Source organism: Schistocerca americana, chromosome 2 (genome assembly GCF_021461395.2).
Source record: "Schistocerca americana isolate TAMUIC-IGC-003095 chromosome 2, iqSchAmer2.1, whole genome shotgun sequence".
NCBI classification, from domain to species: Eukaryota; Metazoa; Arthropoda; class Insecta; order Orthoptera; family Acrididae; genus Schistocerca; species Schistocerca americana.
In genome coordinates, this window is record NC_060120.1 from 315,993,580 (window position 1) to 316,008,174 (window position 14,595).

At 39.2% G+C, this 14,595-nt stretch overlaps 1 protein-coding gene across 1 annotated transcript in view; it reads right to left on the reverse strand.

Moving 5' to 3' along the window:
- Positions 1-318: 318 nt before the first annotated feature.
- LOC124590535 (mucin-17) overlaps positions 319-14,595 on the reverse strand; it is a 196,566-nt gene continuing 182,289 nt past the window's right edge. Inside the window, exon 21 of the mRNA XM_047131656.1 lies at positions 319-6,025. Coding sequence (XP_046987612.1) covers positions 4,743-6,025 — 1,283 coding nt within the window. The 3' untranslated portion in view covers positions 319-4,742. The remainder of the gene's footprint in view (positions 6,026-14,595) is intronic.

Here is a 14,595-nt window from a genome sequence, read left to right on the forward strand (position 1 = left end):
GTACCCAGCTTTCAACTGTGAAGTGATCATGACTACAGCCGAAAACAGAAGCCATCTACAGAGCTGTAACAACACTGAGATGATGCCACAGAGACATTTACAAAATAGCATTACATTATTGGTTGAGGCAGGCCTGAAAAACTGCTGCATCCAGCCCACTGCAACTGTCAGGGATCAACTTCACGCCAATTCAACTAGAATATGCTGATCTGTTACACTTATTAAAATTGCAAATTAAAATGTGTGCATCTGAATTTTAAACAAATGATTACAACAGGAAGTTATTGGAGCATGGAATGGAAGAAAAATAAAAGGAAATGTGTCTCATACTTTTATTCAAGTAGTGGTACGGATCTGTACAACTCAAAAAATATACATAAAAATAGGAATAACATGAACAGTTCTATTTCATATAATGAAATAAAGGTAAAATCAACAAACTGTATACAATAAAACATCTGTTACTCACAGAATCCTACAATGTAAGACATGGTAGTTTAGTGCCTCTGGGCAACTGGCAGTGGTAACAGTGTGGGCTGCACATGTAATTATAAGATTTTCGATTTTGTGTTGCCACGCAGCAGCATGTCATATAAGACACAATAGTTTTAAAATGGTAGAATTTGGTGTTAACATTAACTATGGTGTCAGCACTCACACTAGTATAAATCAGTAATAAAACTTCTGTAATAGTACTTCACACAACAGAGTTATATGTAGTGTAGTCATGAGAGAAGCCGATGTTATCACCCCTGAATCATCTGTAGTGAGTGTGCAGACACCAAGCTTTAGTGTGTAACAACATTGCATTACACAATCATAAAGTTATTTATTTATTGCAGTATGACTCCCTGAGTTCAAGCTACAGCCTCTTACGCATGTAGCAAAAAGTATAGCTACCCAACATGAAAGATTTTGTCAACCTTCCAATCACTAGTATAAACTATGCTTTGATAAGAGCTAGCGAAGCAGCTAGCAAGGAACTTGAAAATTTCTGCCAATTCACTAATCTGGGAAGCTTCTTTTAGCTATTTTTACTTCAAGCAAGAGCCAGGTAATTGTTTATTCTAAAATATTTACAATCATAAGCACCGTTCCTTTGGATTAATCAGAGAGTGAAACTGCTATAAAGTATTGTAGTTGCAAAAACTGATGAAATTCATCGATTGATGCAAAATAAATGTAACTTAAGATATCTTCTAATAGGATTACATCATATGCCAGTAACAGTGGTGAGATGACTCCTGAAAGATGTAAAAACTATGCATTTGGCTACACGTAAATATGGGGCAAAGCTCTCCCCTCACTAAAGTGTGAACATTATTAATCAATAATTACAGCATTCCTCAAGATCTTCATGTTAATAATAGAAGTCATAAATTTAAATTAATCACAAACATATTCTTAAACTGTTTGTTAAAACAACTGTGCCCCTTTCTGCTGAGTGACAGTGACAATATGAAAATTCTTGTTACAATGTGCAGTCCACTCATTTTGAAAAATGCAAGAACTTAAAAGTAGGTTGATTACCTCACTCTGAAAATGATAACAATATGTTTGACCTCAGAGACAAAGGAAACACATTAATCCAATATCCAGTAATAAAACATGTCACACATATACATATATTCAAATTACATTTGTCGGCATATAGGAACTGTCTTTATTTCTGAGCACAAGTGTATGCGTGTATTTTGCATGTAAGTATGGTGATGCCATAATGATTACGTAAAAATGCTGGGTCTATACAATAATAAATACAACATAAAATGTTATCAAAACTCTCACAAAAATGGATAAAATGTCACGTAACTATCTCCTTTCTGTTCAACAAACAATAAATATAGTAGAGAAGGCTGGAGACATGGGGCAGTGTAGGAGGGGTCCTGCCCCCCCCAGAAACGTGCCAGCACGCCCCCATGCAACATGGGAAACTGATGGGAAACACACAGCCACGTCTGACGTGGCTTCTCCCCAGCAGAATGATAAGAGAACTGTGTTCTTCTGACATGTTGCCATTTGATGGCAACTTATTACAGTCATTCTCTGTCAGCAGTCTGTAGGGCCACTAAGAAACACACCACTGTCCATTTGAAGAGTATTTCATACTCTATATACATACAACTACAGGTAGGCACACCCTGCAAGGTATATAAATAGTCCAGTAGAAGCAAAGTCTTTGAATGTGGTACAATTCAAAACAAAGCACCAGTCACCAAAACTGAAAGTGTATATATATGGAAAAAAATTTTCTTGCACTTGGTCTAGATTAGTAAATCAGCTGCACTCTTAGAGTAATGGATGCTCACTGCAGACCTGCTTCTTGATAGTAAAATATATTGTTATTTTACAACAAATCAAGTGTAAAGGGTGTAACAAAAAGTTACAAAAGGTGTGTTAAATTTAGTGCCCTGACTACCACTACATACACAGCGAAAGGAATGATTCCTTCTTGAATATTAAACTTTGAGGAAAATGACACACTCCTATCAGGAAACTGAAGTCCTGGAATCACAAAGGGACCAGCCCCTTGTTCACTATGATTTTTAGGCCTATGCCTATGGAGTAACTGAAGGCACATTTTAGAAACTGAGTCAGCTTATGCATGAGCAAGAAATGAAAGCTATACTGCACCATGGTGCACCTGGCACCTGATATTACTCCCAACTACTTTCCAGAGAGCACTGCAGCCATTCAACTATCTGTACACTACAGATAGTCAAACACATCACATAGAAACAGTGATTTTTGCACTTGCAACAGTGCTGTATTAACAAGTATGATCTTAATGGAAACAAGGAGGTATCAGGATTTGAATCTCTATACTACTCTGTGAAAATACAATTTTGTTGAAAAGGTATTCACTGAACCAATCAACTGAGGCAGGCCATCAGCTGTAGCCAAAGCACACAGTAGCAAATGCTGGGAGTCACTACCCAGGCTGAACTATATTGGCACGTGGACAGTTAAAGCAATCAGCATGTCCATGTCCAATATTTCAGAGATATAACATTCTTACCTATCCTGGTCCATGAATCCATGTTTTCATTTCTCTGGTCTTTGATAAAAATATTATTACAGTGTTAACTGATTTGTGATTGAGAGGCCCAATGTTCAATGTTTAGAGACAACAGATTTTAAACAAAACTAATTCTTGAAAATACAGTAAAAATTATAACTTGTTAATTGGTAATGTAAATCCAGAGAGGTGCTCGTGGTATTAAAAGGTTAATTTCAGAAATGATGTGCTGCTTGTGAACAATGTGTAAGCAAAAAAAAAGTTGTTAAGGCTAACTATTTGGTAAACACACAAAGGAAATCAGTTTTCTTACACAAAGGCATTTTCATGCCATTGAAAAACCTCATCAGTCAGACAACTAAATAGTTATGAATAAAGGACATATTTAAATTATTAGCAATTGTAATCAGTCAGTTCTGAATTTCCCGTGAGGGGGGAAAAAGAATACTGCTGTTTCACACCTACGAGTGAAGCATACCAATATGTATTTATGTAACTAGCTATGTGAAACAGCAATGAAAAAGGTGACAGACAAGAAAGAGGTTCACAAACATCACACATATTCTCAACATCATTACTTTGCACTTATGCTTCAAACAGTTTTGTGTACAAAATCAAATAATCTAGTTTTTTTGGATCCTTTTAGTTGATGCTTTGAACTTCAGCACTGGATTTTAAGATGTATTTACTACAGGTCTCCCATTTCATGCTGCTCCATGGATGTGAAAAGCTTTCTGCAACATGTTATGGTGATAATTCACAGAACATATTTCTTTCTTGCTCTCGTTTTTTCCTTAAAAAAAGGGGGAGAAGAAGAAATACAAGTGCTTCTCACTTCATAGTTGGGTCACTAAATAGGTAACCACAAAAGACTGTTGTGGGACAGCTTTGGAATGAGACATAAAAATATTGTAAAGAAACAATTTTTAAATTTTTGTGAAAACATGTTCAACTCATGGTACTTGATATTCTGATAACACGTTACATACTGACGATCATACACATTTTTTCCATACATAGCACATGTAAACCATTTCTAATAAAATGCCAAAAATGTACTAAGTACTTGTTCCTAAATATCAAATGTACAGTGGAAATTTTTAAAACAAAATCCCTCATACACTTGGAGGCTAAATCTGAGCCAGCTGCCTTTCCATTAGAATGTCTCTATGGTGTGTACCAATTAGGTATGCACTTGTTCTAGGAATAAACTTAAAAGCAAATATAGGTTCAGATAATGACACAAGTATATGTATCCACAAAGATATGTTGCTGCCAAATTTATACTTCTCAGACAAATACCCACCAGTGGACTTTACGGAAGCGGGCATACAAGATAGGCCTACCTTAATTCATAAAGGGCATAAGATCCTGAGTGGTGGGTGAGGAGCTCTGTAGCGTGTGCCACATTTTCTAATGATACTTGAGTAGTTCTTACTTAGTATACATTTCAGGCATTGCTGCAGCAAATTAATACTAAAGCATTATTTTCAGCAGCAAGCCATACAAACAGCAATCGTCTTCATGCTTTCAGTACCAAAGCTAGATAAAAAATTAATAGACAGCCTCAAAGCTAGCAAGATGCACAATTCAAAGTTCACATAGGATGCATTACCACCCCAATAACTGGCAATGCTTATTCATTTTGCTACAATTACAATATGAAAAAACAGGTGTACAGTAAACAGTCTCACAGTCAAATTGCAAATCAATAAGACAGCAGTCACTCAGTCCTGTGAGAGAAGTCAATCTGAGCATAAGAACTGCCATCATACAGCTGTTCTCCTCGAAGCTGAGTGCGCTGTGATCTCTCACTGGGCCTGTCCTCCAAGTCGAGTGATACGTAGTGTAGCTGCTGGTCAGCTGATGCTGTACTAGAAGTAGAGCCTGACCGTATTAAGGGATTAGCTTGTCGGTGTGCACTGGTAGTAGGACCATTCAACACGTCCGTCTGAGTCTTCAGTGACTTATGCTGCCCCACATCAACTGGCCTTCCAGGACCTTTTTGCTGAATTGAAGACTCACGGTGAATACTGACCGAGTTCTCTGGAGTTTGTTCTGTTGCAGTACATTCCGGGGCCACTATATTTATGTTATTTGTATGTTCAGGAACAATGGCCTCCAAAGGCAGACTCAAATTCTCTGTCAGTTCAGTCGTCACAGAGTTTACATTAGGATTTTCCTCTGATCCTAAACAGCCTGCATCATTGCAGGTTGATATATCTCCAGCACTATGTTCTGAGTGATCAACTTCCTTCCTTTCGTCAGAAGTTAGGCTGTCATTATGTTCCCTTACATGGCTGGGTCTCCCTTCTTCCTGAACTTCTCCTACAGAGTCCATTAAGATTTCTGAACTGCTATCAGATTTGGACGATTGCGCAAACCTTGAAGATGTACAGTTCAACTCTTCAGGATTCTCGCATAGAAGCGAAGGTGCAGTTTTGTTGGAAAATGACATCGCAGGCCGAGAATTTATTTCTTCTCTTTGCTGGCTCCGTAACATATTACGTTGTTTTTGATCGTCTGTTGTGCTCATACCTGATGCATTGTTTTGATCACTTTCAGTTCTATCCACGTTTTGGAGTTCACTCCTTGTGGAGTAGTTAACACTTTCCTGCTGGCGGCCACACGCTTGAAGTTCACACGACTTCATTTGTCCTGCGTCAATACCCGATAACTGTTTCTCTGTGAAATTGGTCAGTCTGACACTTCTTGCTGTGGGTGCTGTTGAGCCTTGAGGCTTTGCAGGTGGAACCGGAGGCTTGTCCCTACAGTCATATATCTGCTCAGATGAACTTGCTCTCTCACTGCGTGTTTCGAACTTTGGAATATTCTCTCCTGGTCCCCAAGAGCCCCGAGCTCTGATGACACGGGGAGCCAGACTGGGTCCACTCTCGATGGGCTGCGGAAGGTCCACAAGCTCTGAGAAAGGACGACGTGGTGGACTGCAGTTGGCATAATCCGCATTTACAGGTGTTGGCTGCTCTGAGGATCCTGATCCAGAACCTGTTTCCAAAACAAAATGCAAATTAAATAAAGGCTTCTCCTACAGAATGTCAACTGAACTTAGTATAGTATGAAGCAAAGGGATGCACATAAATTCTAAACTCTGTAAGTTATTCATGTAACAATGCGAGCATAACGAAAAGAATATTAAAAGTAGACTACTTGGAATCCATGGAGAGAACAGACTGATAAAATCAGAAAATGAGATTAAAACAATATATATTACTTTAGAGATTGCTATTGAAAATAAGTGAAAATGATTACATTTTACACTGAGCATAGGGAAATAATTTCAGTGTCTCAGTGATGTTTCTTGCTACCACTGTCAGAATGATCTTTTTGCCCTTCTTTATTGTAAGCAGTAAGTCTACCACCTCTATGGAGCAGTCAAACTCCAATCACATAACCATATGCAAAGGTGAGTTCACAAAATGTTAATATATGCAGCAATGGTGGGGGCGACATTTTCACACTGTGGATATTATCTGGTTTCCACGGAATTGAAATTGGGACTAGAGAATCCACAATAACATCCCCATCTTTCCCCTTTTCATGTCCATTCCTCTCCTGTCATTTTCCACCCAATTCAAATTCTGTAATGACACTTTATCCTCCCTCCTTTTGCCCACTACTACTGGGATGTTAAGTTTTAGATTAATTTATACTGCATTCTACAATGAATTGATCTGAAATAGTTGATGAGCAAGATGTTTCTTATGGAATTTTTGCTGGATTTGCCAGCATATTCTAAAACAAATGAGATATAATATTTCAATGGTCCAATCCTTGCTGTCATCAGAGAAGAGGCAGTCACTTTGCCCTGCCAAACAAATGCGAAACAGAGACAACATCCCTATATGGTGGTAAAAAAAAAAGCATGAGCAATGTATTAGGATATACATGCAGAAAAAGGGAAAAGCAACCAACCAACTATAGCATACTAATGTGTACCGCATACACACATACAACAGAAAACATGTTTCACTAGCTTTCAAGCTCTGGCTCTTCTTTTTAGCAAAAGTGCACATGTTTACACATGCAATGACACAGGCACCCAAGTGCAGACTCCCACTGCCACAGTGAGACTGATTATTGGTTATGCATTACTGAGCGAAGTTGCCTGGACTGAAGGGGGTGGGAAAGGATGCATGAGACAAGGAGGAGGTGGTGGTGGTGGTGGTGGTGGTGGTGGTGGTGGTTAGTGTTTAACGTCCCGTCGACAATGAGGTCATTAGAGACGGAGCGCAAGCTCGGGTTAGGGAAGGATTGGGAAGGAAATCGGCCGTGCCCTTTCAAAGGAACCATCCCGGCATTTGCCTGAAACGATTTAGGGAAATCACAGAAAACCTAAATCAGGATGGCTGGAGACGGGATTGAACCGTCGTCATCCCGAATGCGAGTCCAGTGTGCTAACCACTGCGCCACCTTGCTCGGTGAGACAAGGAGGGGAATGTGGGGTAGTGTGGGGCAAATCTATTGACAGATGACTCAGTGGCTGCACAGGAAGACGAAAGGAGTTAGAAGTCCAAACCAGTCAGGAGTGCACATCGCTGCTGCTGCTGCTGCATGCTACACTCACTGGGCCGAAGAGAGCTTGAGAATAAGTTCTGTGCTGTGGCTGTGGAAAGGAGCAAATTGTCGTTTGTTGTTCTTACAATGCAAATGGATTGTTGTGTCCTCTGTGTCACACCATGGGAAAGAAGACTGTGCAGAAGAAACCTTCTGTCATGAAGGGGCCCATCTGTCGCGCAACTCACTGAGTCTGCCAACTGGGCAAAGAAGAATCACGAAGACGAGTCATAGCCTGTCCTCCCTTTGTAAGTGCAGTGGTGGGTGGATAGCACTGTTTAAGTGCAGAGGTGGGTGGATAGCACTGTTCGACTTATGACGAGCTGCACCAAGAATGAGGTGGTCTACGAGTCTTGTCAATTCAGACTCGCTGATCTGCGTACTGGCAGCGAACATGGCTGACCACAGGGCGATCAAGAATGCTTTGGCCACCCATAACGTCGATGCGCGACCAGCACGTGAGAAGACGTCTTCCCCTGGAAGGCACTCCTGAGGGGACTGCCTTGATGCTGCGACGAGGCAGTGGTCCGAGAAGGACCGAGTTGCTGCCATCCAACAATAGCCTGATGTTACACCAAGTCACTACTGACATGATGCAGCAGAAGGCTCACAGTAGTGCACTGTGCTGCCAAACTGGAGTGGGCTGCATTGACAGGATAGGAAGCATTCCTCCAGACAGCTCATAAATAAGCTGACAGAATGGTGAGAGAACCCTTGACAGAACCACAGATTTGTTTACAGGTTTGACCTTTGAAAGTGAAATAATTGTGGGTGTAGATGTGGTTGGCCAGGAGGATTAGGAAAGATGTGGTAGGTCTGATATCAGAAGGACTTTGTGAAAGGTAGTGTTAATGGCCACAAGGCCATTGGCATGGGTGATGTTGGTGTATAAGGACGTTACATCTGCAATGACCAACAAGCAGTCTGATGGTAATAGGACAGGAACTGTGGAAAGGTGGTGAAAAAGTGAGCAGTGTGTTAGATGTAGGATGGGAGATTACAGGCAGTGTTTTGGAGGTGTTTGTGGACAAAGGCAGAGCTTCATTCCATGGGAGCACTGCACACTGACACAATGGGATAATCAGTTGGGAGACCGGTGGGGTTGGATTTATGGAGTATGGGGATTATGTAAAAGGTAAGAGTGTGGGGGAGGGAGGGGCTGGTGTAAAGAGAGAGATGGATACAAATGTCAGGTTTTGGGATGGACCTAAGGCCTTAACGAGCTGCTAGCGATCTTGTTGGATTTCTGTAATGTGATCACAGTCATAAGGTTTGTATGCAGAGGTATCGGAAAGTTGGCAGAGACCCTCAGCCACGTAGTCATTACAATTCATGACCACTGTGATGGAGCTTTTGTCTGCAGGTAGGATGATTAGGTCTGAACTGTCTTCAGGTTATGAACTTACCACCCTTCCTGTTGACAAAGGCTCCATCACAGTGGTCATGAATCTTGGTGCCCCAGGTGCAAGACCTATCCTGTGCATCCATCCACCACCCCCTACCACAGTCTCCCCAATAAAAGGCAGGGCCTTGTATGAAGCAGCCATGTTACATACCACCTACACTGTGATTACTATACAGCTTTCTATGTGGACATGATACGTAATCAACTGTCTTATTCACATGAATGGCCACCGCCACGCTGGGATAAATTGAAAACTTGACCACCTGGTTGCCAAACATGCAGACGACTTTCACAGCTACTTCACTGTGACTGTGCTTGTGGAATCCCCCTGGCTTAGACCTCTGCTAATCTGTTTGCCACAGCCTCAATTTACCTTTTCCTTTCTGTCTTTGTCCACACTACCCCTTCCCCCATCCAGATTGTGTGCTGCCTTTTCCCACACTCCCCCCATACCCAGGAATTCTCTCCCTTTTCCCTTCTGTCTTTGTCCACACAACCCCTTCCTCTGTCCAGATTGTGTGCTGCCTTTTCCCACACTCCCCCCATACCCAGGCATATTCTCTCTCTCTCTCTCTCTCTCTCTCTCTCTCTCTCTCTCTCTCCCCCCCCCCCCCCTCTGTTTTCCCACCTTCCTGTATCTTCTCTTCCCCCCTCTTCATCTCTACCTTCCTCTCCTTCCCCCTTTCTCCCTTTATACCTCTTTTAAGATATACCCTCTGAACCCCTTTCACCTTGTTGTGCAGACGTTGAGTCATCTGTTGAAAGACCTGCCCCACAATATCCCACTATGACCCTCCATGGCCCCTGCATCACTACATAACCCTTCCTTACCACTGTCCAGGCAACTGCTCTGAATAGTGTCTCGCCACGGCAGTGGGAATATGTGTTTTGGGTGTCAGTGTGGTTGAGTGTGTCACTGAGTGTACTTTTGCAATATAAAGAGTCAGAGCACGAAACCTAGTAAAAACTGCTTTCTCTTACGTGTGTCTATGCACCACATGATTGTGTCTATGCACCACACATCAGTCCACTATACGTGAGTGATTGCATTACCCTTCTTTTTACATACTGTTCCACCCAGGAATTTCTATTATTACATTACAGTCTAAAATTGCCACGAATACGTTTTGCTGGTCGAATATGAAGGACTTCCATCTGACAGCTTATGGGACAAGTGCCCTGTCTTTTTGTCTCTCGATAGGGACCAGTCTCAATGCATTTAATATGATGAAGGCCGTAGTTGGACCATTGAAATACTATGTGATATTGATTTTATTGTCTGATGGCAAACCTAACAGTCAAATCAAGCTGTTTATTGTTCACCCGTAGCACTTTGTTTTTTTTTTCAGACACTGAATAAACGAGAGCACTAACAAATTCATCCACAAATCACTATGCATGTGTTTCTTGCCCTTGATAATGAATAAATCCGCTGTCAGGCACTGTGACTGTTGTAAGAAAGTGTGTAGTTATTCTAGCAAAGGAGGGGTAGCTGAAAAAGGCAGTTACGAATTTTTAGTATTTAATTTGTCTATAGGCTACACACCACTGCAGATAAGTGATTGCTACCTTCATTTTTATTCATTTACACAACAGATTTACAGATATGTTAAGTTACTGCTTACTTCCTTGGGAAAATTACAATATACAGGTAGTCATGAAGAAATACTTTAAATATGTCACTACACACATTTACATTGTCTGCACAGATAAGGAAGGAGCTTTGTAACTTCTACTTCGCTTCCTACTCCCCAAAGTTGGATTTTGCATGAAGACACATTTTTGCACTACATGAATTGCTCACAGACAAAAACAGGGGAAGTTGGTGAGTGTCAGTAATTCCATACTTCCATTTCTAAATTTAATTACTTGATTAATGTTAATAAATTTGTACACAGCTGCACAATTTAAAAGCATCAATCAATAACAAGTTTAATAAATGATTTGCGAACAGATGAAAGCTTTGGTCACAATTAATAAAAATTTTACCAGAAAAAAATCACATGAGCAAGACATAATTCAGATGGTAAGAGTATTATTGGAGGAGAAAATGTGGGCAGCCTTAAAGATGAAGATGGATAAGACCAAATACCTCGTAGTGAGCAGAGAGGAAAACAATAAACCTTCAGACGTTAACAATGACAAAAATTCAAGCAGGAAATAGGTTGTCGAGGTTTGCACTTGGAAAGCCACTAAAGTCTCAGCTTCTATTGAGATCCACAAAGATTAATCTACAGGAGTGAGATATAACCTGTGGTCCTATAGAGAGCACAGACCTTCATCCCAAACCAAAAGACAGATATTTGAGAATGCTATTCTGAGGCAGATTTTTGGACTAGTGAAGGACAGAGATGACGGGAGAAAAAGGAGGAACCATAAACTGCAGGAGTTGTACAAGTTTCTACAAATTGGTGGACGTTGTGGGAGTGATTAAAGTGAGAAGACTGAAATAGTATGGGCACATAATGCATTGAGAATGCCAGATCAGGTAGGCGGAGGAAGACGACATCACAAGTAACAGATCAGGGGGAAGACCAAGGCTGAGATGAGGATGGCAACATAGAAATGAATCAAATATTTCCTCGTATTTCCAGTTTTTCCAGTAAAGTTTGTAATATTTTCCCCTGATTTTGAAATTTTTATTTATGTTATAATAACAATTAAAGTCTTCATTGTTTTCTAACTGAAAATAATTAAATCTGGTACAAAACTCACAAAAATTAAGGCGGAACCTTTAACTCTGTCAATTTATATAGTTTACTTTTTATTTTATTCGTTTTCAGTGCACTGATATAGATCGTAATTATAAGTAATTTAACACATTTATAAAATCTACATAATTTAAAATGAATTAACACAAAACAAGCTAATGATTTGTAGTACGAACTAGTTCAAATTAAAATTTTAATATTTGGCAGATCAAATTATTGAGTATTTTTACATTGCTCATCAATCATTTAAAATCTTAGCTAAAAGTCTGGATTTTTCATGCCAAATGTTTTTTTTTTTAATTTACTACAATTTTTTTCTCAAATCTTCTGATTCAGTTATTTTAACTTCTTTATCTCAACATATAGTCTCTTCTGACAATTCTGAACCCAACTTCTGGTAAGAATGAATTACAGACTTTGGGACATCAAAAGTTGCAACATATCCATTTGTTTGATTTAGGATGGAATCATATATTAATTGTTGAGCAATTAAAGTTTAATTTTTCACATTCTCAACCAAGCACTCATAATTGACTGAAAAACCTCTTTCAATATTAGCACTGCCATGAGATAAAATCATAACCATCTTTAACAATTTTATTAATGACTGTCGATAGGTGTGTGTAACAATTAATTCATTCCAAAAATGATCTAGGTGTTTCTTAGCCTGCAAATAATTTTTGAGAATTAGTTATGCCGAAGATTGAGAACATAAATTGCTTAAATCTCAAATGATTTCATCAGGCACAATACCACTGATACAATTACTTTTATTCAAAACAGTGAGTAGACTTTTCAGTCTCTCGCTGTTGACTTTGGGAAAATGTACCTTTAGTAAGCTTAGTAAGAGTAACTGTGTCAATAATTTTTCTGTAAAAGCTATGAAAGCAGTTGTGACATCTTTTATAAACTGTAAGATCATTTGATAAGTGACTTTTTTTGTCTTTTTTAATTCTCTGATAGCTTTTTTAGTACCAAATCCTAAGTGTATTTGATTGTACAGAAGCAAATTTTTTTTATCAGTTAAGTCTATACTTGTTAAGAATTTTTTTATCAGTTAAGTCTATACTTGTTAAGAAATCAACAGACTTCAGTAGGCCCTACATCTGCTTTGATAAATCTTCACAGTATATTTTGAATGACTGTCACTAAAGACCTATGCAGAATTGGTGCCACAGAAGTATAATTTGGACATTCTTGTGCAACTGTCCATATTAAGTATCACTGAATCATTAATTTGTTTCACAGACTGCACTCAGATTTCAGATTGCTGAAAAATTTATGATTAATATTTGGTCCATTCAATTGAGTTCTGTAAAATTTTATTAAGGCTTATAAGAGGTAGAAGTGTGTACAACAAAGCAAAGCAGATGTTAAGTATCATGTACAACCCCCCCCCCTCCCATTACTCCAAAATCTGATATTTATATCCATTTGAGTTTCTTGACAAACCTTATCAAGTGACTCATCAAATCTTATAATAAAATGATTAGAGGAAGTAATATGATTCCCTCAGTCTATCTTTATAATATGGCACAATACCATAAAGCATTAAGCACGCAATTTCAGTTTGCTGCAGTTCCATTCTTCTGGCTATTTCACTATTGTTGAACATTTTTTAAAAAATAACTCTACATCACTTCCAGCTGACCACATTAACTTGTGAGTCATCAGTGTTTGAATACACCAAAGTATTGATAGGTGAGTTCAAAAACTAGAGGAGTGGTATTTTTGTAGACTGTAAATTTGCTAAAATGTTTTAATACTTTGGCATGGCTTTTGACAACTGTTATGCCCATATTACTTAAAGAAAACTTAACATTGTAAAGCTTTCTTCTATCCAAAATTTCAAATCTGGCTCAATCAACCAATAACTTTGAAAATGTTCTGTCATGCTGAATGTAATAGCCTTACTGTTACAGTTTTTACCTGACAATACAAACTACAGTACAAATGACACATGGAAGTAACAAAGATTTATGAAAGTGCATTATTGGAGAAGATGCTAGAAATTAGTGCACAAACAGAGGCATATAGACAGTTGCTTTTCTCTCACTCTACCCGTGAGTGGAACAGGAAAGGAAGTGACTAGTTGTGGTACAAGGCACCCTCCGCCACGCACCGTACGGAGGCTTGCGGAGTATGTATGTAGATGTAGAAGTAGATGGAGACGGTCCTTCTCAGAAAATGCACTTATTTGCAATACAAAATATGAAATTAAACTAGTGGGTCTATAATGTCCTGAAGCCTATGGCAGTTCATAAATGTGCAGCTTGCTGAACTAATATATTGTACACGAAAGATAAAGTAATGGACATTTTACACACAGTTTAATAGGATTCCCACTCCATATATTGATATTCACAGAAACCCTACCACTTCCATGAGGTCAACAAGTCAGAATACTTTGGTCAGAGTCCAATCGCAGTATTGTGACTAGTCAAAGAAGGAGAGGCTAAGATTCAAATCTTTTGTTATAAAACCCTGCTGGAAAAGTTTCCACTTGGCAGACTAATTAAAAGCAATCCTGAACATCACAAACAACCATGCAATCTGGCTATGAAATAATTCACAACGGAGTACTTGCATAAAAAGTTCTCCATTTACTTGATGCATCAAATATGGATAAAATTCCAAGCTTTTGATGATTGCCACCATCATCGTCATCATTAGGGGATAAATGTGACTATCATGAAACTGGCTATGCTCCCACTTTTATACCCTCAGGACTGGATTATGTCATGATGACATGGAAATTGTGTGTACTTAGGAGGCACCCTTTATGTCAACAGATTTTGTTTACGCGTTCTATCCAGCATCACTTGCAACAGCATCCCTTACATAAGGCGGCAAATGGCAAGAAATCTTCCTCTGTGCTCTTCCTT